Genomic DNA, 23,898 nt, shown 5'->3' with positions numbered 1-23,898 from the left:
TTTTGCTTGTCTGTTTTGGTCATGACTTTCAAATAGTTCAATAATTCTCAAATTGTGACTCCTGGAACTATTTTCTGGGTCAATTATTTTTCATTAATTGGAAATTTTTATTTAATTAATTTAGAATATTTTTCCATGGCTACAAGATTCATGTTCTTTCCTTCCCCTCTCCCTACCCCTTCTCATAGTTGACACACAATTCCACTGGGTTTTACATGTGTCATTCAGTCAGTTTTTTCAAGGAGATATTTCATATTTCCTTCTATTTTTCATTCTTTTTATTTTGTTTTATTGTTCCTTAGTGTCTTATGAAATCATTAGCTTCTATTTGCTCAATTCTAGTTTTTAAAGACTGAATTTCTTGCATATTCATTTTCCATTTGGTCCATTCTACTTTTCATGATACTCTTTTCTCTACTGGATTTTTTTGCCTCTTTTTCCAATTGGTCAATTCTATTTTTAGGACCCCTTTTCCTTCAAGGAATTTTTGTACCTCTTTTTCCAAGTTGACCAATTTTGCTTTTTAAGCTATTTTCTTTTTGCATTGTTTTCGTGTCTTTTTCCCATTTTTCTTCAACCTGTGTTGTTTTATTTTTTTGATTCCTTTTTGAACTCTTCCAAAGCTTGCAATCAATTCCCATTTTTTGTGAAGTTTTGCATGTGGTTCCTTGGAACTCATCATTTCCCATTGGTTCTATTCTTTGATCTTTTCCCTCATAGAAATGTTAAAGGATTATATGTTTCTTTTGCTGTTGGCTCATGGATTTGTCACTTTGGATTCTAGCTTTTCTATTCTGCTCATTATTTTTACTCTGCAATGCCTCATAATTTTAACTTCTTCCATTCTGAAACAAGTTTTTATGGTTCCCAGTTATCAAATTCCATAGGATCTTCTATCTCATCAAGAACTGGACAATTCTCCTTTCTTTTGCAGTATTTCTTCATAGATGCTTGAGCTCATTTTCTAGAACTCTAGACCATATTTCCTTATGATTTAAAAAAAAAACCTAGTTTTTTGTGAAAATGCTAATTTTTCTCTTTTGGTTTACCTGCTTATATTCACAATTTTTGAGTTTTTTTTCTTGAACTCTCTGATAATATTATTTTTTATCACTCTCTTTGTGATTCCTTCCCCTCTAATAATGGTTTTCTTGGGGCTGGATCTCAAAGCATTGTAGCATCTTCTCATACTGGGGAATTTATCACTTGCCTGTCTATGTCCCTTCCAAAACTGATTTTTGAGTGGTTAGAGCTGGCCTTTCTTGAAAGTTTCAGTGTTTCCCTAAGACTCAAAGGAACACAACCTCTCATATACATGGCATACTTCTCTGGTGTTGTGCCCATTTATCTCTGTTCCCATTCTACTGGCAGTGAAGCTATGTTTACAGACCCAAGGGCAATACACAGACTTACAACAAGACCCACCAATGCCGTGGAGATCTAGACTCAATGCTATAGAAATTTGCTTAAGCTGCCAGAAGCCCCTCAAGAGAGAAACCCTACCAGGAGCCACAACCTTGTAACCAGTGCTTCAAAACTCTAAACCACCAGTTCCATAGCACCAGCACTTCAAAGCTCTTAATTTCCAGTCCTGGGCCAAAAGACTAGGGATCATACTTTGGAGGCTTCCAAAACCTAATATTCTTATATTTGCAAAAGCATTGTTACAGAAACAAGAAACTGGGTTAAAGTATCACAAGGAACTCATTAAAACAATCTAAATCAGTTGAACTGCCCTCATTATCCATCTTGTATAAAGTTTGGTATAATTCATTTAAGGAAGGATAGGGGCCAAATTGGCAATAAACTTTTCCTAGTGTCTCATAGTCAAAGGGATAAATTTGAGTAATTATCAGTTAACTTAAATTTAAAATGGAAAACTAGTGTTCTGTGGCCCTGAGCATCACAAAAATTATAATCCCATGTTCTTTTCATTTCATAAAAGTTGAATGTACCTAAGAAGAGTCATAGTCTTTCACAATTCCCTTAAGGAGACAAACTTCATGAAACAAACTCTTAAGTTAATTTAATTAGGTTACAGATTAAACTTTTAGAAGACTCACAATAGGCTAATTGAAAGGGGAGTTTTACATATTATCATAACCAAGAAAACTGTGTCAGGGAAATCCTCTTATACAGTAAACTAAATCATTGAGGAGAGCTTCAAAATTTCCTTTGGCTTCTCCTGAGGAATACCAAGCTGTTAACATTGTTATGCCATAAATCAACTTTTGGTTAGGTGAGGCTAATAAAAACAGAAAAAAGTTATCCAAAAATCACAAAAACAATTATCTTAAAACCAAACAATAAATAAAAGGAATTATGACATACTCCTCTTCTAGGTAAACATAAATACCATGAAACAAAATAGCCCAAGTAATACAATAATTATAATCAATGGTATGAAGTCACTTGACAACCCATTCCCAATATCCATCTATCAACACATTTCATCTCGAGTCCCAGCTATCCCATATGTTGTCTGATCCCTGGAAAATTTCCCTTGAAACTTCTGGAATATCCCTCATTCTCTGGGCAACTCTAAAGGAGGCTCCTCTTGTTATAGTATATCCTCTTCTCTGGTTCCAAGTAATTTGCAGAGATTCCCTATGTGACAGGTAATATCTGAAAGAAACAAAGGTTCAAATTTGTTTATTGATTTATTAAATTAAAAAAATAAAAAATATAAAAAATTGATTTATTAAATAATACATGCCAATTGTATGGTATGACAAATTGGAAAAAGACCTTCTCAGCTTATCACAGGACCCCAAATACAGGGGAAGACAGATTTCTGTGCAGAGAAAGAAAATAATCAATAGATTATAAACCAGCATATAAAATTAGGTAATATAATTTCTAAGCAGAGGAAAGATTTAAGGCTTTTGAAATTGGGAGGAGGATGAATGTTTTGAGAGTTGGGAGGTGGAGAAAGTGAACAGATGGTTGTAAAATAGGGTATCACTCAATTCTCACAATTAGCAATCAGGTAAAATTTACAGGAAAATGAAACTTGGATCTCTAAATGAAGTAAGTTTTACAACATGGAGTTAGTTTAGGTAAAAAGATCTCTACAATTCTCTCAACTGCTGAAATCTGCTAGTAACCAGTACTTAACACAATTTAGTACTACTTCCTAAATTTGTTTTGTTTTTTTAATGACTTGATCATGTGTAGAAAGCTAGTTCAAACATTATGGAACTGTTTTTATTTTTTAAAAGACATCAAGTAAAGAACCCAAAATATACCTGAAACTTCAAAGAATTTCAGTTTTTTCAAAGTACTTACTCTTTTTATCTTTACCCAAATCCTGTACTTGATATGGACAATGCCATCAATAGGCTTAAAAATGATCCATTAGTGTTTGACTTATAAAATGAGCCCTTTTCTGTCTCTTAACAGTATTAGGCAATCTTCAAAACAGAAAAAGAAGTTGGTAGAATCCCAACCCTCTTGTCTCTCTCCTCAACTTAGGTGTTGTGGTCAATATATCATTCAACAACTGAAAAAAAAAAACTTTATTAGAGTGCATAATCAAAGTTGAAGCTTAAAAAAAAAGGTATTTTTTAGAGTTAAATAGTGAAAACAAATTATATTGAGAAGTATCAAGGAAGGTGCTGCCATTCTGTGGAGAGAGACAATCGTGACAGAATTAGAAATTATTCATGGTCATTTCTTTTTAATCTGATAGAGTTATTTGAAGTGGAAGAATCATCTAGAAACAAAGTATAGGTCTCCTTTAGTGATTATGTGGCTAGATGTTATTTTACTATAGACTTTGGCATATAGGTCCTGAAGTTTCTGTATCCAAGCTCATTATTAAAAGAGTCTCTGAAGCTTATGTGTGGAGTGAAATTCTAGGGGAGCTCATACCCCCAAAATCACTCTAATGAGCAGGCAGGAGACTTGATACTAGCAGAGTTCATGTGACTTTATTCAGAGGCATATTGGGGAGCATAGAGTGAGGAATGCTGCCTGTGTCTAGACAGTGTCCTCAGAAACAGGGAGTAGAGGGGTTGTTATGAGGAAGAATTAAGTTTAGTAGGAAAATGAAGGTTTGCCAAGGGTAGATGCATGAGACCTGCAGAGAAAGATTCTAGAATGCTGGAAGAAAGGGTTAAGCTCTCTGGATGTAACCTGGGAAGATTGGAAGCCTATCCTGAGGTTTCCAATTACTATCTGGCTTCCTATCCTGCTTGTTGTTCTTGTTATTCTGTTGTTGTGTTTCCTTGGGAAAATAACCCTGTGTTCCTGATGTTAGCCTGAACCAGCTTTCTGCACTGTCAGTAAGCAGATGTCTGGGTCCATTTGGATCTGGGACCTACCATGGGGTCCCTGCCAAATCTGTCACAGGCTATCACCTCTAGTAATAACCAAGAGAGGGTTTTAGTGCAGGGAATTTAGAACTGGGTTTATAGATTAGAGAAGAGAGGATGATAAGGGTAGAAATCTCTGAAGACCCTCCATAAGGAAGTTTAGATGTGGGTTTTATAGCTAGCGAATTAGTGATAGGGATTCCCCTTACCCTTCAAACCTCTATCTCTGGAAATAAACTACACATTCCATTTACTATATCCAGCTCTATGAGTAAATCTATGTGCTGGTCCCAGATTAGGCTCTGGCCTGATTAGGGCCTTCAACCACAAAGCCTGATACTGGCCCAAAGTAATACATTAATATCCCATTTAATTCTATCTCCCCAAAACCCCCTATTACAGGGGCTAGGGCCAGTAGTCTCACAAGGGGGGAAGGAGCTAAGGGTGAGGGAATACTTGACCCAGCATAACCAGTATTCCTCACAAGGCGTAGGGGTGGGAGAGAAAGAGAGAGAGAGAGAGACAGACAGACAGACAGACAGACAGACAGACAGACAGAGACAGAGACAGACAGAGACAGAGACAGAACCTCCACAGTCTGAGGTCCCAGAAACAGTGGGCATGGATGCCTGGGTTTACTCAAATTTTATAGGAATCCATGTATCTTATTCTACCCTCCTTATTTTATCTTCCTCAATCCTTTCCCAGAGCTTCTGAGGTTTCTGAGTGTATGGGAATAGGATTGCAGTTTTTAGTTGAGTCACTGTTTTAGGACTGTCCAAGGATTTATCAGATTGCAACAATTCAAGCTGAAAACACTCTTTGAAATATTATTCAGGACATCTGTAGTCAAGACTTATAACTTGTTTTGAGATTTCTCTCATAGAAATTAGGTCACCCTTCAACTTCTTCCCATGTATTACAATGGTATATAAACTGTTGATACTTTTGGTAATTGTATCCCAAAAGTATCCTTAAATTACTGTTGTGAGGAGAAGCCTAGCTGGCTTTTACCTCTGGGCCTTTGTGCAAGGTAACACTATGGAGACTACTATATATGCTTCTCTTTTGTTGGGTATTAAATAAACTATATAAGATTATAGTATTTGTAAAAGGATATAAAAGGATTTCCTATCTCTAAGGGATTCTACTTAAACACTCAAAACCCAGCTGACTTCACATGAAATCTCTTCAGTCCTGGTTTCCCAGGCTACACTAAATCTTCCTATGTCTAACTAAACCCATTTCTTCTAATTACAATAAACTAACACTAATATCCTTATAAGAAATTATACATGATTCTTAATTCTGTCTCCAAATTATAAAATGCAACAAAGACAAGCTGACTGAAGCTTTGTCAAGCTCAGATATGACTCTGGGTCTCACCCAGAGCCTAGAGAAAAGACAGGAGGATCTTCTGTTATCTTCTTAGAGATAAATGATTCACCAGGAGCAGTAAAACAATCACTTCAGATCCTAGTGTTTTCCCTAACTGGCAAAAGGAAAACACCAAGATACTCCAGGATTTATCTTTCTTTCCTTCAAACTCCAAAGCATAGACCAGAGAGCAGAAAATCCACCAATCACTCTCCCAGCATCCAGAGAGAAACTGACAAGAAGCTTTCAGTTGGTCTTAGCTCTAACATTCTACAGAACTTTCTGCACCAGCCCTTCTGCAGCTTTTGAAACAGATTCTAAACTGCTTATCTATAAAGCCAACTTATCAATACCCATATCTTTAATATTATTCTAATAACTGGGAGTAGAAGAAAAGGGGGCATCTCAGCCACATTTGAAAAAGAGTATATTAAAGGCCTACATATATATATAAGACTGCTTGGGGGGAGGGGGTTTCTTATACTCTTCAAAAGAAAAGGTTGATATATCCTAGCAAAGGGCATCTAACTTGACTACTTTTGTATAGGAAGTTGCTAATCTATAATTACTAATACTACTTTTAATAGTCTGCTTCTGGTTGTACCTTTAAATGTTTCTTTGTGTTTATGGTAGACTTTCATAATAAATACACATAAAAGATAATACTAAGAAATAGTATAAATTTGAAGAAGCTCATTTACACTAGCGTGGGATTTTCTATAGTCTAATACCTCAGAAAGAAGCAGAAGTAACGATCAAATTGATAGTACAGCAGAAGCATGGAAAAAATCTAAAGCAAAATTCAAAAAATTGGCAATATGGCAAGAAGGTTCTTGGCTTTCAAGGAGAATTTTAATACACAAAAATCCTCAAAGGGATGTTATCTAGAGAAATATTGAGTGGAGGATCATGGTCTCTGCATGATAGTAATGTTAAATAACTAGAGCTATTCCTCATATACATTGCATTATACTTCACTCTTTTGTTGACACTACACAGAATGCAAGAACAGAATTTCTTCTGCTTTTCAGTTTTTGTCCCAGTAGCTGACAGAGGCAGGGTGCCAGGTGATAAGGAGTTTCTGATAACTATTTCATCAAGGTAGAAAACTGAAATATTATGTATTTATTTCAGAGGAAAATCATAGGATCATCTCATGACATTATGATTTATTCATTTAATTAAATGCATTATCAAATCTCTACCACTTACTAGTAAAAGTCCCAATTTTTAAGTTTGTGAATCAGGGCAATTTGAAATATAAAAATTGAAAGATATAACTAAATTTATGTCTATTTTATTTCATTCATTTATTATGTTGACCTTTTTTTCCTTTGGAAATGATAACTTTTGTAAGGGGAAATTTTAGGGTTGTGAATTAATCTAAATTTAATATCCCAAGTAAAATACCCAAGTCAGTTTGGAAATTTTATGGTGGTTTAATTAATATAGAGGGAAGAAATTAAGAAGAAGAGAAAGAGAAGGAGTATAGGATTTCTACTGCCTAGCCTGTGCCAGGGGGAGTTCAAAGACCTCCGCCACGAGGTCTTTACAGAAGATTAGAGGCTTTCCTAAGAGAATAGTATTTTGGAAGGTAAAGGAGAAAAGAATCAGCCTAAACTCTGAGAGAGCTCAGAGAAGACACCTCACCTGAACTAGGTTACTACGTTTCCCCCAGTAGTGTATCAAGGACTCTCACTGCCAAACCCGGACAATAGCTTCTGCCATGCCAAGATGCCAAGATGCTCAGCACACTGCCACCAGAACCACCTCTCCATGAAAAGAGGCTGAGAAAGGAAGTCACGCGAAATATATAGACCATTTTTACATCACTTTCCTGCATCTCACATGTACCAATGGTAGCTTAAGCTTGACTTAGGATAGCCCAGGGGTCTCTCAGTTGTTTCTGATTTGTCATTTCCCAGTACATGTCTGTCACAGGCCATCCTTCTCAATACTTAATCCTTAAATAGGGGTGTAGACATTCCTGTTTTGTTAAACGAAGCAGGGTGGAGTAAATCTAAAGTTCACACTTCAGTTATTATAACTGGTGTCTAGACTATTACTCTCCCTCATTTGCTGACATTTGTACAAGATTTTCTAAATGATACAAAAAATGGTGGTCTGTGATGTCTAATGTTTTGTGTATAAATGGTCATCCTTGTAACATATTCATTCCTTTGCAGATGCAACAGCTTCTAATTTTTCTTATATTATAATTTTTGGGAAATCATTGTATAATAAATTATATAAATCTGATAAGTGATAGTGATGTGCTTATATTTTTAGAGAATTAACTTCACTTTTAATCTAGACACATGAATTGAGCTATTAAGGAATGTTTTGCTTTGTGAGGTTTTTTTCTTGTGTAAATATGTCTTCTTACACATCATTAACATGGAAATATGAACATGATAGCACATGTGTTACCTGCCATCTGAGAGAGGGAGGAAGAAGAGGAAGGGACCGAACATAGAACACAAAATTCAGAAAATAATTATTAAATTTGTATCAATATAATCTGGAAAATTATAATTATAAAAATAAAGAAATGGAAAAATTTCAAAACAAAACAAAAAATGTGGTATATATTGAAGGAGCTACACTTTTTTATACTTTTTAAGCTAACTTAAATTCAAGAAATAACAGATTTAATTTTTTTTCTCTAGAGGTGAATACATAATCCCTTCAGATACATATTTCAGAATAGAAACTTTTAAAAGTGGCCAATGTCATTTTGACTTTTCAGTGAACATTCACTGATATTCAGAAAACATAATATTCAGAAAATTTCAAAATTCTTTTCTGTGCTTATTTTTAATTATTTCTGCAACAAAATGAGAAAATCAGTAACTGTACCTCTCCCTGGACTGTGATTAGTAAAACTTGTTATTTGTGGTAAAATATCTTGAGACAGTATTTTGGCATTATTCTAAGTTTTGATTTCTGATATGATCATCAGAATTATCAACTAAATAATTCATCAATAAAGGAAATAGCATGTGCTGCTAAAAGGAGTATGATCTGAGAATTGGTATCATTCAATGTCTGTGACTGGGAAGTTGAGAGGAAGACTTCTTCTTGACTTAGTTTCCCCATTGTGATATTTCCTTTCTGAACAGGAAATTTTTCCACCTGTTTAATCCTTGGCCTAAATATGATACCCTGTAAATAATATAAATAATAAAAAATCTTGCTGTATGATTCATGTTTCAAAAAGTGAATTATAATTCTTACAGGAAAGCTAACAAAACTAAAGAAACTTTGTCTTGTCATATTTATGCCAGGTTAATCTGTGCTTTTTGATACTATAATAACCACATCATGCCTTCCTTTTACTACAAATTTCTATCAGTAGGGCATTTTTATATATGGTGAATTTTGTTGCAAAACTCAAACATATCTGATTTAATTGTAAGTATGAAAGACTATAATGTTTTTAATTTCCTATTTTGAGTTTGTAGTCACTATTTTTAAACAATTTAACATAAGAAAAATAGGAAATAGATTCCTAGATTTTGCATCTATCCTCTTGTTAATTATTAGGCATTAATTAAGACAGGTAAGATCAGGTCGGCCCAGTATCACCTCTTATCTAGCTAGCTAGTTAGCTAGCTGTGGTGTTTGTGTGTGTGTGTGTATTTCCTCAAAGAAGAGATAGGTCAAAGATGTAGTTTTTAAGTTTTGAATTTTATGTAAATATTTTATTTTTAATTCAATAGTAAAGTTTGAGAAAATCAATGAGATTAGACTCTGTTATCTAAGAACCAGGATATATATGCATATAATACATATGTATATGTGATTGACTGACTTCCTAATGTATCTATTAAGAACAATGATAAGTAAACATTATGTTCTTAGAGGATATATTTTTTCTAGTTTTCTTTTTGAACCTGAAATTAAGAACAAGATAGAAAAAATAGAACTGAACATCTTCCAATTCAATTGAATAGGTATAAATTAATTTTTTCTTATTTCTTTTTTAAGAGGATGAGGAGACATATACCATTGGCTTTGATTGTATTTTAGTAAAAAGTCTTCAAATTTTGATTAAGTATTTTACATATAAAATTGCATTAATTGGAAATAAATTTTAAACTATTTTTTTCCTATTTTGAACATTCTATGTGGTAATAATATTAAGAGACAGAAAGAGTCCTTTTTCAAGTCATGTTCTCATGATTTGCTATTTTAAGATTATTCTTCTCAGTCCATAAAACAGATTAGTCATATCAGGTACCGAGTTCAGATAACAATAAAAGGAACAAAATGTATTAAAAATGTAAATTCTTTAAATTTCACAGGAAATTATGGGTTCTTAATGTGTTGACTGTTGTTAATCAGACTAGCTCCATATAATTTGTATTGATTTTCACCTAATGAACAAGTTACTGGAAAACCAAATTTAAGAGGACTTACTAATGGATCATTGGCAGGTTTTAACAGTCATGTCTAAGGAACCTTTTTAAGTAACTTGAAACCAGGGAAACAGACGTACTAGGAAGGATACTTTTCCATAACTGCTCTGGGAATAAGACTTCTTTCAAAATTTTCAAGGAAAAATGTTTCCAAGGATCAGGCAAGTTAACCCAAAACAAACAAACAAAAAAACTGATTAAATGGCATTTGAAGTGGATTACTAGTAACAAGCTGGATAAAGGAGATTGTACATTATTTGGTACTGAGAACTAATATTGTATTACTACTCTGAGCTAAATTTGTCCAAATTCTAGTGAAGGCTACTTCATTCATTTTAAAACGAAGAATTGCCTACCTTTCTATAATCAAAACACAGTACTATTATGGGAAGCTTTAAATTTAAATTTTTATTATTTGGGGCTCAGATCCATTCTTCCTGCAATTTCTGGTTAACTAAAAACCTAACTTCAACTTCCCCTGACCAAAACTTGACTCATAGAATAATAATAGTAAGGAGGAGCTTGTTCAAGATTCCTCTGATAAAAGCCAAAGAGGAGTTTGAAATCTCTCATTTGATTGAGTTGTTAGCTCTTCCAGCTAAGAAGGTTAAGGAATGCAGTTTCCTTATGAAGCTTCTAAATGTAGTTTAATCTATAACCTAACTTAATTTACCTCTGGGGCCTATTTAACTAGATTTGTTTCTGTAGGTAATTATGAGATTATGACTTTGCTTAACTAAGCTTGTTTAATGTATATGACATTGAAAGAAATGTGGGATTGTGAATCTGTCTTTTCTTTAATTTTTGTAGTCTACAAGGACCTATAATATGTAAAACAATTATTTGTCATTGACAGAATTCTGTCTATAAAAAACCTCAGAATCCTAAAATTTATTTTGACTGATATCTGAGCCTATCCTTAAGTATAATAAAGTCTATGTTTTTACTTCAACAATTTGTTATGTAACCCCCATAAGCTCCAAGAGCTGTCCTCTGAAATAAGCACTGAGTGAATCTGTTGGGGGTTGTTCCCTAAACCAATTCTGCCTCCCATTTTCCTTAAATGAAAGTCAAGGCACAGTTTTATGCATCAAAGTATTTGAATTAGAGCATAAAAACGAACAGAACACTGTGTAGGAGCTGAAGATTTATCTGACTGAAAGGACCAAAAAATATTTCCTATTGGAGATATCAGAAAAAAGATAGTTTCTACCTTCCCTTTGGTATCTCAGTCAGGATTGATAGAGAAAGAAGTGGTATCTGTAAGGAGCTGTCTCATCCAACTGAATACAATCCACAATGCTACATTTACATAGCCAGCAGACTCTGTGGTCATTGCCTTTCACAGACTTTGCCAGGAAGGAAATAAGTTGTTCCACATTGAAGTGGTAAAGTTCACAAATGAGTTTAAACACCAAGAATTTCTATTATTGGAACTGTAATTTATTAATAAAAGGGAGAAATAAAGAATCTACCATCTGGGACAGAATTCCCTAGTGGAAAACTGCACCAGTTTGACATTAAGGAACAGATTATATAGGGTTACGAGATACAAGTTATTACCCTTCACATACAGGTTCTTATCTGATAACAGACTTTAACACAGGAATGTGGGGTCCAAGATGAGGAAGAGGCAACCCTTAGATTTATGAGGGGGCTGTTATCCAAGGAGTGTTTATCTTCATTTAGCCAAATGTTAGTTTGCTGACCCTGAAATTCCTCTTTGTCTCCTGCCACCCAAGCTAAGCAGAAACCAGTTTCTTATATGCATAAACAGCTTGATTTCCTGCAAGAAGGGAGGCCAGGGAGACCCTAAAAATGCGGACAGGGGTCTATCTGTTTTATCTCTTTTTAATTTTCCCATCTTTGGTCTTTTGGGGGCTACTTCAACATCTTTTTCTTCAAGATGGAGAACAAGCCCCTCCTTGAGCTCCACATCTCCCTTTCATTTCTTCTTCTAGATTTCTCTGTTTTATTGTCACAAATATGATCTTTGAATGTTTTCTCAAACATCAATTGCTGAGTAGCCAGGGATGGTTGTGCCTCAAAAGACAGATGACAAAAATGAATAAAGTATATGGTCACAGAGCACCCCCTTTAAAAAACCAATTCCTACCCTCTTACAGGACTTAAAGGAGTCTTTTTTACACTCAGGAAGAGTTCTGTGGATAAATTTTCTTTCTTTTTTTCTTTAATAACCCTTACTTTCCATTCTAGTAACAACTCTGGGACAGAAATGCAAGGGCTGGGCAATAGGGTTAAAAGACTTGCCCAGGGTCACACAGCTAAGAAATATCTTAAACCAGATCAGAACTCAAGTCTTCCCCAACCCAGGCCTTGTTCTCTATCCATTGTGCCAAATAGCTGGCCCAGCAAATTATCTTTTATTTCAGCCTCATTGTGAAAATATTTTCATTGTATGGTATATAACAAAGGCTCAATTTTTTATTGGCCATGTAACAAGGATAAGTGGAAAGAGTTTAAATATCAAAGACAATTTAGATATTCATCTAATTCTGAATGAAATTGAGGATAGTTTATAAAATAAAGTGACTCAGTTTTAGAGTGCTAAAATCAGTTGTGAGTTATATGTGCTTTATATCTTTGTGTGTGTGCACGTGCTTGAGTGTTTATGTTATATGTTGTATATGAACTATAATTCCTCTGTTCTTTCCTCCATAATGTGTGGGTGTATGTGGATCAGACACATGTTTCTTGCTTGCTGAGTTGACAGAAGCATAGACCCTCTAGAAACTTTGACACTTTGAGGCTAGGGATTTTTTACTAATCTGCTAAGGATCTCTGATTGATACAGTTTCCATTTGGTAAATGATCTCTGAAACCTGATGCTCAGAAAATCTTATGATCTGAGAGAAAGGTGATATATCATTATTGTTGTGCCTGGATTCTTGGAAATTGGAGAGGAACCATTTTAAACTATAGAAAGTCTTTTGAATGTGATTGATTTAAATATAAAGTTTATTCTGCTTCTATGACTTCTACATACTTTTTTCACCCCATTTTCACCACCAGCCACACATTACTCTATCATAACCCCTCCATCCCTTTTCCTTTAGACAAATATTTTCAATAAACTATTTCAAATTTTCTTCTATTTTTCATTCTTTTGATTTTTTTTCTTTCTTGGTGTCTTATGAAATCATTAGCTTCTATTTGCCCAATTTTCGTTTTTAAAGACTAAATTTCTTCCATGATATTCCTTTTCCATTTGGTCCATTCTACTTTTCATGGAATTCTTTTCTTCATTGAATTTTTTTCCAGTTGACCAATTTTGCTTTTTAGACTGTTATTTTCTTTTTGCATTAATTTCATTCCTTTTCCCCATTTTTCTTTGATTTTTCTTATTTGATTTTTAACTTCATTTTGATTCTAGCACTTGAGATCAATTTCCATTTTTTCTTTGAAGTTTTGCATGAGGTTGCTTGGATATCATCATCCCTCATTGATTCTATGCTTTGTTCTTTGTCCCCATAGAAATTTTCTATGATTAGGTGTCTCTTTTGCTGTTTGCTTATTTTCCCAGCCTTTTTTTGCCTATGAATTGCGAATTCTGAAAGCTGTACATTCTGTCTCCTCTGTTGATAGCAGGAGTTTATGCTGTGAGCTATTTTGCCTTAGGGCTTGAAAGAACCTCACAATGGGTTGGTGCCAGGGACTTCAAGGGGTTCATCTGGAGTAGAGAACTCTGTTGTTGGTGTAACCAGAGTCCTGGGATCCTGAAGTTGGCCTATGCCCAGAATAAGATTCTGGAGTAATAGGAAATGGGAGGGTGGGGTCTGCCAGCATTTGTCTGTGTGCATTTTTGCTTCTGATACCCCATTATCCCATGAAAATCTATTCTTTCAACCTACCTTTCAAATTAAATTCAGTGGGAAAGCTCCCTCACTCTGTCCTGCTATGGGTTTTTTTACTCCTGTTGTTTTGAGAATGGTTTGTAAGGATTGTTAGAGTGGTTACAATTTTTGCTGCTATAAAGCTACCATCCTTGTTCTGCCCTCCCAAATTTTTCCAGTATCATTTGTACAGAAGAATCAGAGCAATAGAATAATGAAACAAAACTACTGGTTGTGCCTGAGTTCATGACCATTCTCAAGACCATTGAACTTGGGAAAAATTACAATGTGTTTCTCTTCTTTCCTATCTCTCCCTAGTTACCACTCCCAAATAAAATTGTATGTTATTAAACACTGATTTAAATAAACATCATCAATGGGGGGAGGCATTCAGAGGTGGTTATGGAAGCTAAGAAAATAAGCTCTATGTCATTTGTCTTAATGATAAGAATAAAGGATTAATTCTATGAATATTTATAAACTTTTAGCATTTTAACACTATTTAACATTATTGCCTTCCTATGTATGACTAGTATACCTTGTTCAGATTGAAGAGTTAGGAGACTATAAGACAAAGTCCCTGCAGTATTCCTAATTCATTGCACATATTCGATACTTTAGATATTTTGATAGATAATATTCATGCTAAATGATGAAATCAGTTTTGAAGGTTTTTCTTTTTACTTTTCTTATAGTTTTTAATTAACCATCAGAATGTCTGCGAAACACCTTATAATTTATTTGTTAAAAAAAAAAAAAGCAAATTAGGGGGCAGCTGGGTGGCTCAGCATATTAAGAGCCAGGCCTAGAAACAGGAGGTCCTAGGTTCGAATCTGCCCTCACATACTTTTTAGCTATGTGACCCTAGGCAACCCCCATTGTCTACCCCTTACACAGTATTGATTCTAAGATGGAAGGTAAGGACTTTAAAAAGAAGCAAATTAACTTTCATAAGATATATACATGTAGTATATTGTCTACTCAAAAAATGGCTTACTTATTTCCTGTTGGTGTTTTGTATTTTTCTTCTGTTTTAAAATATACTGTGGTAGAAGGAACTTTTGTTACTATCATTTTTTTAAATTTCAGGCTGGACAGCAACGTTGGTGGGAGCAAGAGATTAAAATAAGTGGGAACATTCAAAAAGGAGAATTAATTACTTATAATCTGACTGAGCTGATAAAGCCAGAAGCCTATGAAGTTCGTCTAACACCTCTTACCAAGTTTGGTGAGGGAGATTCAACTATTCGTATCATCAAATATAGTGGTAAGTAGGTATTTATGCACCCTCTAGATAACCTATTAAGAATAAATGGTTTAATCACAAGAAAATAACATTTTAAGGCTTATAAAATATTTTCCTCAGAGATTATGTGAGGGAAATAATAAAAGATTCATTAACCTAACTTTAAGAAATTATACATAAATGTGACCATTTATGATTCATATATAGGTCATCTGATTCTAGCTCTAGGATTATATAATACTGACAAAAAACTAGCAATATTTGACAATAAATTTTGGTCTCCTGAATCTCATAACTTCTGTATTAGGAACACACTATGTTCTGTTACCACTAATCAACCTTGGTGACTGACTTGTACCTAAATATTGGTCCCTGCATATGTAATTCAACATATGTAGCTATCTCAACAGATTATCTATCTGACAGTTTGTTGTGAGGAAAGTGCTTCATAAAACTCAAAGCATTATATAAATGTGATATTAAAATTAAGCCACATTGCTACCTCTTCACATGCCCAATAGTAGGAATATTTTATTTTAATTTTAAGAAGAAAACATAATTAAATTCTACAGAATTTACATAGTTTAGAATTAAAAGATTCATATCCCTAGCATTAACTTTTCAATATTACTATTATATATTTTTGTTTTTATGTATAGATATGCATATAATTTATTATACCTTTAAGTATGTTTCTCTTCTCTCTTTTGTATCTATTTTTTTCTGTTGCCTTGTCTGACATTCATAATTGCTTCAATTGCTTTTTAAAATTCGCCTGAAGAATAACAAATTTAATATGAGTTTTAATGTATAAAATTCATTTCTTATTAACAAAATATTATTATATGCTTCCTGATCTATTCTTTGCCATCATCTCTATTAGAGATTAATTTATTCCTTTCACATTCACTGCTATAATTGTTTTCTTCCATAATTACCTTTTCATCTTTTTCCCCCCTTTTTTCTTTCCACATCCCTTTTTTGTAAGAAGACCAAGAGGGGGGAAAAGTATTTGAAAAATTCAGATAACATATTATTGAAATTATCTCTTTCTGTCCATCCTCTCTTCACCATGCCTTAGCTCTGATATATGATTCTTATGCTTTGTGTCTAATCTCTCTTTATGATTTGAAGTTTATTTCTTTTATATAAAACTCATAGCTTTCCCGTTTTTATCTCCCCTCACCTTTCCCCAGTTAATGCTTGTTTTCCACTTGAATATGATGTATTTCTACACTAAACTTTGAGCGTATGTATGTGTATCCACACAATCACATTTGTGAATTCAATCATACTTTCTCAAGCTCAGATAAGAAAAAGATTATAGGATGCCTATTCACAATCTTCTTTTGCATCCCATTTACCAAAAAAAAAAAAATAGTTTCTTTCCTTTCTTCTTCATTTCTTCTCTGGCATGTTTTTCTTTTCCCTTCCCTTTCCTTGACTTTCTCAAAACTAAAAAATCAAAATGAAAGGAAAATCCAACTCCAACCCCAAGTTTGTCTTGAATATACCCTTGAAATAGTAGAATTCTGAGATAAGTGCCTTTTCAATTGTTATTACAATTTTAGTATTATAGTTATTACAATGATGGTGTACTATTGTTTAACCTTCTCCAACTTCTCAAACATTTTCATTTCTAGATTTCTCTTAAATCCCAGTTTTGCATTCCAAAATTTCTATGATCAAAGAATGTTTAAAAGTCCTCTATTTTACAAAATGTCTATTTGTTTTAATACCAAATTATAATAAAAATTTCAGGATATGTTTTTCTTGGCTATAAGGCCTCCCTTGTTTCCCTTTGAAATATTGAATTTCAAGATTTTCTCTTCTTTTATGCACTAGTGGCTAACAAGTCTTATGGATTCCCAACTTAAGTTTCTTGGCAATTTTTATTTTCTAGATATTTGTAGTATTTTTTTTTTCATTTAGAATCTCTAATTTTGACTATGGCATTCTTTCAGGAAATGGATTCTTTCTATTTTCAATTTTCCCACTGGTTCTAATGTATCTGAGCAATTTTTCAATTTCATGAATTTTGATGTTCTGTCTGATTTATCTAGCTACGTCTTTCCGAGTTTCCAATAAGATGAATTTTGTTTACTTAACCACTTATTCATATCAATTGTTTTTATAATAATAACTTTATCTTTTCTTCTGCCTTTTTAATATTTTAAGTTTATTCTAATAGTTCTCATTTTGGTCATTATGTTCTCTGTCTTATGTTCATTTTCAGGGAGGTCATTACTTTAGTAACTTTTTCTACCTTCTCATCATTTATTGATACCAATTTAAATTATTTTCCTAAATACTAATTACATTCAAATTTTAATTTTTTATTTCTTCTTGCATTTCTTTCAGCTTCTCTGGAGTTCTTGTAGCTAAACAATTTCTTTTCTTGGGCTTTACTTATTGTTAAGCTATTATTTACCTCTCAGCACATAGTATATTTTCACCATGCCTAAGTTATTTCTTCTGTTTATTCAATATTTTCATCCCTCATTCTGAGAATTTGTAGTCATACCTGTGCCCTCTGAAATTCTTTAATGCATTCTGTAAAGTCTTAATAAGATCTTTCTCTTCTATAAGAGTCCAAAAACTGTTTCAATAATTTATCTGGATCTAATGACAAGAACAGGGCTTCAATTTCTATCACAACACCTGGTTTCTGTCTTCATTTCTTTGTGATACACTTCAGTTTCTGGTTCAAAAGGGTCTCTTTTTCCCCTTGTATAATCCACTATCTGGAATAAGTTCTATCCCCTGCTGTGGAACTAATAGACATCAATAAGTTGTTGGTGATTATGTTGGTCTCAGCATAATCCTTTTAAACATTTCCTATCATTCTGGAATCCAGGAATCACTGAGTTGGCTTTGTCTCCTAATGTGGCTCTCAGTGCTCCAATGAAGTGACTTGAAGGAACTATATGTATGCCATGCTTCTATTCTAAGAAAATGATCATGGGGGAGGCAAACCAAGTGGCTCAGTGGATTGAGAACCAGGCCTAGAAACAGGAAGTTCTGTCTTCACGTATGGTTTCTACAGCACCCTACTAGCAGCCACTGCATATAAGGGAACATCTACCAGATTATGATTTTGAGGAGGAGAAAGAAGCCGGAGAGAGGGTGTGGGCATACTGAGGCAGACACACAGATCAGACTCTGTTAAGGAAGGACACTTCTTCCTGTTATCTTTCTTTGTAGGGCATACAGTGAAGAAAGAGAAAAATAATCAAGAATGCATGGAGAGTAGAATTCTTAAATAGGATTAGGAATCAGGTGTGAGGTGAGAAGGAAAGAAAAGAATTAAGAAAGAAGTTCTGTAGAGAGAACAATGGGGCTCCATAGAGGGAGCAATTCCTTGGCCTGCAGCCAGGTTAGAGAGAGAGAAGAAGAAGAAGAAGAGGAGGAGGAGGAGGAGGAATGGTGTCCTTCCTGACTATTTATTGAGATAATGAGGTAAGAGGTCCATAATGCATATGCAACAGCACATAATGGATTTCCATTGGCTTGACATATCAATCATGTACAAGATAGAGGCATGGTAAGTTCAGCCCGCTCTTTTCAAACTCCCAGAACAAAGACCGCATGGCCTGCTCATAAATCATGCATTGGAATTCTGTCTGGCCAGACCAGAGCTGAGCCCTCTGTGGCTCAGCCCAGAGATTCTTCCTGGAATCCTACAGTTTCAGATACTTCCTAGCTGTGTGCTCCTGGTCAAGTCACTTAATCCCCATCCTTATCATTCTTCTATCTTGGAACCAAAACACGGTATTGATTCTAAGATGGAAATATCTATGAAGGCAAACAATGTGGTATCCTTTGAAACATTAATTTTTATTGGGCAATTTTTATCTGGGGCAGTAGAGTTAAGTAAAACATGAAAAAGTAATGATACTTTCAACTTAGTACTTTTCTTTCATAGCATGAAATGTAAACTATTGAAAAATTTCCCAGGCCTGAATCAAGTCTATTTAGTAAATAAAATTAAATATGTGTACATCATATAACACTGCAGTAAGCAAAGTGATATTAGGATATTTAACAAATGCACTGTATTAATTCAGCTGGACTCTCTAACCTTCAATGGAAATAATGCTTTATCAAGAGAATGTGTTGACCTGCATGGAAATGGAACATCCTTGAAATCTAAGGAACACTTACTATATGTGTGCTGAATTTTTATGACTATGGTAACTGGGAAGTTACACTACCAGTTCAAGCCTTTATTCACTTGGTCAACTAAGTCTCAAGAATGATTGAATTCTTTTATAGGAAAAATTATTAGCCTGGCCTATAGAGTAGAAAATTTCCACAGTTAATAAATATTGTTCCTACTCCATCCTACATATTGATGGCTGCTAACTTCTCACTGCCAATATTCGCCATGTCTGTGAGCTTAAGAAGTTTATTACATAGTTCATATGTAATCAACTGGTTCTTGCCATCAGTATTCTAAAACTATGAATGAATAAGCTACACTGTGTCCCTTATATGGGCCATTTTTTAATCTATTGATTCTGTCCACATATCATCCTCTGGTCCAGTCAGCATTATATGTGGAGTTCCACATGGTAATAGTTGCTTATTCTGGCCATCACTTGGTGCCTGCCAAAGGCTGGTTTTTATATACAAAGACCTCCAGAAGCATGGGACTTGCAAGAGACTATTGGACAGCCTATATCATCCTAAGCTAAAACCTACTCTGGGACCCACTTGAAAGACATTCACTTTGGATGAGTTGGTAAATTGGGGTTATTAGTATATCATGAAAGAATGTTGATTTTCCTTAACTTAAACTATGATAAATCTATGGGATTCCTTCTAAAATTCTGGAGAACAAAGTATCATTAGATTATTCCAGACTGTATCTGGAATCTTCTAGGTTTTCTTTATTCATTGCATTTTCCAAAATTTTATTGAATGAACTAGACACAGAATGTTCTTAGATTTCCTACCTCTTGTCCTTCATATGGCCTAATCTAGGCCCTCTGTTACCTGTTCCTCCACTGGACTAGTCAGCATTATTTGTTCTCAATAAGGGAGATTTCTTTCATGTCTCTGCTCTCCACAATGTGGCAGTTAAAGAGAGTTTAATTAGCTTTGGGGAAAGATAGTGAGATTGTACTCCTCGCCAGATGAAAATAAAACTATTTCTGACTAGACTCAGTCATAGGAATAGGAAAAAAAAATTGGTAAGATTGATCACCCCATTACACTCACTCTCTGACTTTGCCTAGTTGGATTACAGTATTGACAAGATCAAGAATGGCTGTAGTCTTGATAACTTTGTTCAGTATCCTGTAGACCCTGTAAGGCACCAGGCACCATTTGCCTTTCTCATAGGTAGGGATTTATTGTAGGGAATCTTGTATATGGAAGTACTCCTACTTCCTCCAACTCCATCATTAGAAAAGAATATTTCCTCCTTATGGGAACTCAATATTATATAGCAGGGGTCCCCAAACTAGGGCCTGGGGGCCAAATGAAGCCCCCCAAGGCCATTTATCCAGCCCCCACTGCACTTCCAGAAAGGGCACTTATTTCATTGGTGGTCAGTGAGTGAAGCACTGTATGTGGTGGCACCACAAAATGTGGTGTTGCTCACACACACTACTACTTCCGATGACATAATTCTTTGCATGGCACCTTGTTCTGAGAGTAACTGAATGAGAAGGAGGCAACACACAAAGGATTATGTGGCTGCACAATGGAAGTCGTCAGCATGGTGAGTGGCGATCTGGGGGAGGGGATTCCGCACTGCGTATACTGCTGCCCAGTATAGTGGTGGCAGTGACATATATGACACATCTGGTGTGACACACTCATCACAGTCAGCGCTTCAGCCTCCACTATCCCTGATAGTGGTATACAGATTTGTTCATAGGTTGCTGTTGTTTTTTTATAGTCTGGCCCTCCAACAATCTGAGGGACAGTGAACTGGCCCCCTGCGTAAAAAGTTTGGGGACCCCTGTATAGTGTTAATTATTTATAATGATTTCTATTTGGCCTTACCCATAATAACACCTCTTTCTTCTTGGTCTGCTCTCTGCAGCCTCCCTTGAATGATCCAAATGGAGCAGGAAATTTGGAGGGAGCTAGGTGGCTCAGTGGATTGAGTGTTAGGTCTGGCATCTGGAATACCCAAGTTCAAATAAAATCAAAAGGCATCAGACACTTAATAGCTGTGTGACCCTGGGCAATGTTTACCTTAATCCCCTGGAGAAAGAAATGGCAAACCACTTCAGTAGTCTTGCCAAGAAAACCTCAAGAACAGCTTTGGCATGCTAGGGTCCATGTCCATGCGGTAACAAAGAGTCCAACAAGATTAACAACTGTACAACAGCAATTTAGAAGACATGTCAGGCTTAGGTGGAACTGATAGACCCCTAGTGTTTAATTCCCAGGGAGAGGTTTGATAGCACTCACATTGGCTGGCCATTACTTCCTTTATTTTCCATTTCTGGTAATGGTTTCATCCTTCTCAACCCACCCACAAGGGTGACAGGGAACTCTGTGATCACTCCTCTCACATCCTGAGTACCTATTTGCTCTGACAGAAGTTACTTTCCCAAATCCCAGATATTCCAACTGTAAAGATTAAAATTAGGGAATATTGGGGAGACTGAGGCAGGTAGAAATTAGTTTCTGCAAGGAGTATTATAAGTTTTTAGAGGTTTATTGAAGATTAAGGATTAAAGAAAATACAGGATAAGAAACACGTGTCCAGGCCATAGAGTGGCCTAGACACAACCTCACCTACATTATGAAAAAAAGCCAGGCCTGCCCCAAAATTTAAGTCCAAGAGAGCGGACAAGACCTTTGCCACCAGCTTAAATCCTTCCTCCATCTCAGCCCACCTCAGAATTCCCGTGAGATTACAAAGCCTTTTGGGGAAGTGGATCAAAGGCTTGTGGGGATTGTAGTCCTGTATTCGAGTCTATTATTTACACAACCTCCTGCTCTAGTTTTCCCCATAACTCTTTGGTTTTATGATGTGTTATACTCATTACTAAAGTCTGAAGCCATTTGTGTGGGTTTTCAACCAGGAAGTATCACCTAATTGCCCCAGATACTGGCTAGACACAGAGTGTGTCAGATATTACCATCTTGGGGGTGTGGGAGAAGGTGGCAAATAAATCCAATGTATCAAATCCATTTCCTTTAGAAATCTTGCCTGGTAGATCCCCATCTGTAATCTTCCTACAGAGACAGTTTATCTTTACAATGTCATGGGTGTCTACTTCAACCACACAAAATGGGACAAAGAGCATTCCCCTTTGAAAGCTCTAACAAATTTATTCCCCTACCTATAGAAGTTTAAGTAGAGCCTCTCAGAGAGTTCCATTGAATCAAGCCTTCAGGAACTATTTGCTATCTTGACTCCTCAGGGTTTTTAAAATTTCTCTTACAACACCTCACTCTTTGGTGGACTTGACCCCTCAAAATCTTCTCTCTAGGGAGTCACCAAAGCTCTCCTAAGAACAATGACAGGATAAGCCAGGCTCTTTATAAGAATTAATTGGTCTCTGTGCCAATTGACTGGCACATAACCTGAGACCATAAGCTGAAGGCCCTCAATTCCCACTCCCATTAGAAGTGATATTTTTACTTGCCAAGTTGCCAACTTTACTTGCTACCCCTTGGCTTTCATTACAAGATTCTGGAAAAACTAAAGCTCTGTCCCTAGCTTTGGAATGTTCAAGCCCAGTTTGCTTTCAATTTGGTTCCTTTGAAAATCCAACCACCTACTGACCTTGTTGCTTTCTTTTACCATCCTGGGCAGGCTCTTTCAGCCCCCAAATGACAGATTTGGAGCCTGCTATTGATCCCAAAGAGACAATTTCCCATATAAGGAGGACCCCAACAACGAGCCAGATGGTATCCTGCCACATGATCAAACAACCATCCTATTTCATATTCACAGGCTTTGCCTCCAACTTAATCATGATGTGAGCCATGAGGTCATCTCTCCTTATTCTAACCACATAAGGACTGTAGCAAGTAAGATAAGTGACAAAGTAGAAAGATCCCTAGGCCTAGAGTCAGAAAAACTTGAGTTCAAATTTTACTTCAGACACTTACTATTTGTGTGATCCTGGGAAAGTCACTTAACCCTTTTTTGCTTCAGTTCAGTATCTATAAAATGAGCTGAAAAAAACAAAACAAAACTAGCAAACCACTTCAGGACCTTTGCCACAAAAACCCCAAACGAGACACTGAAACAAGGTCTGCACCAAAATTTGTTCACATGATTCTAAAATCAACAACCTCTTAGTTTAGATATTATGTTGGGATGAAATGAGGTACTTGTGAGTTTGCCCGATACAGTAAGAATATACTGCAAGTAAGTAGTGGCACTTATCTTCTCTAGTCTTGGCTCCTTTGGTCACTATTTGATCAGTAGGTAATCAAATAGATTTATATCGTTTAAGGCAATCATCAGGTTTGAGAAGCACTGACTATATGTATGACTGGCACTTTTTATACCCCAAAGTCCAGAAGCTGCCCTTGGGAAAACTGGGACTAATCTGGTTGCATGAGGAAAGGATGTCAGAGAAGCTGCATCAAGGAAATCACATCAAGGACAGTTTACATTCATTTTCCCAATCTTGTGGTTAGAAGTCTGGGTCAAGACCTCAATTCAGATATGATCTCAGACAGCTATGTGATTTGGGGAAGTT

General features: G+C 35.4%; 1 protein-coding gene across 11 annotated transcripts in view; it reads left to right on the top strand.

Annotated features, from left to right (window-relative positions):
• The window catches only part of MDGA2 (MAM domain containing glycosylphosphatidylinositol anchor 2), an 811,975-nt gene that overhangs the window by 661,006 nt on the left and 127,071 nt on the right, over positions 1-23,898 (top strand). For all 11 annotated transcript variants that reach the window (XM_056820935.1, XM_007473236.3, XM_056820917.1 and 8 more), the window contains one exon: positions 15,058-15,235. In XM_056820935.1, the coding sequence (XP_056676913.1) occupies positions 15,058-15,235 (178 nt within the window). The remainder of the gene's footprint in view (positions 1-15,057; positions 15,236-23,898) is intronic.

This window comes from Monodelphis domestica, chromosome 1 (genome assembly GCF_027887165.1).
Source record: "Monodelphis domestica isolate mMonDom1 chromosome 1, mMonDom1.pri, whole genome shotgun sequence".
In the NCBI taxonomy this organism is placed as follows: Eukaryota; Metazoa; Chordata; class Mammalia; order Didelphimorphia; family Didelphidae; genus Monodelphis; species Monodelphis domestica.
Note: the sequence above shows the minus strand (reverse complement) of the source record. Positions and strands in the feature narration are given on the sequence as shown.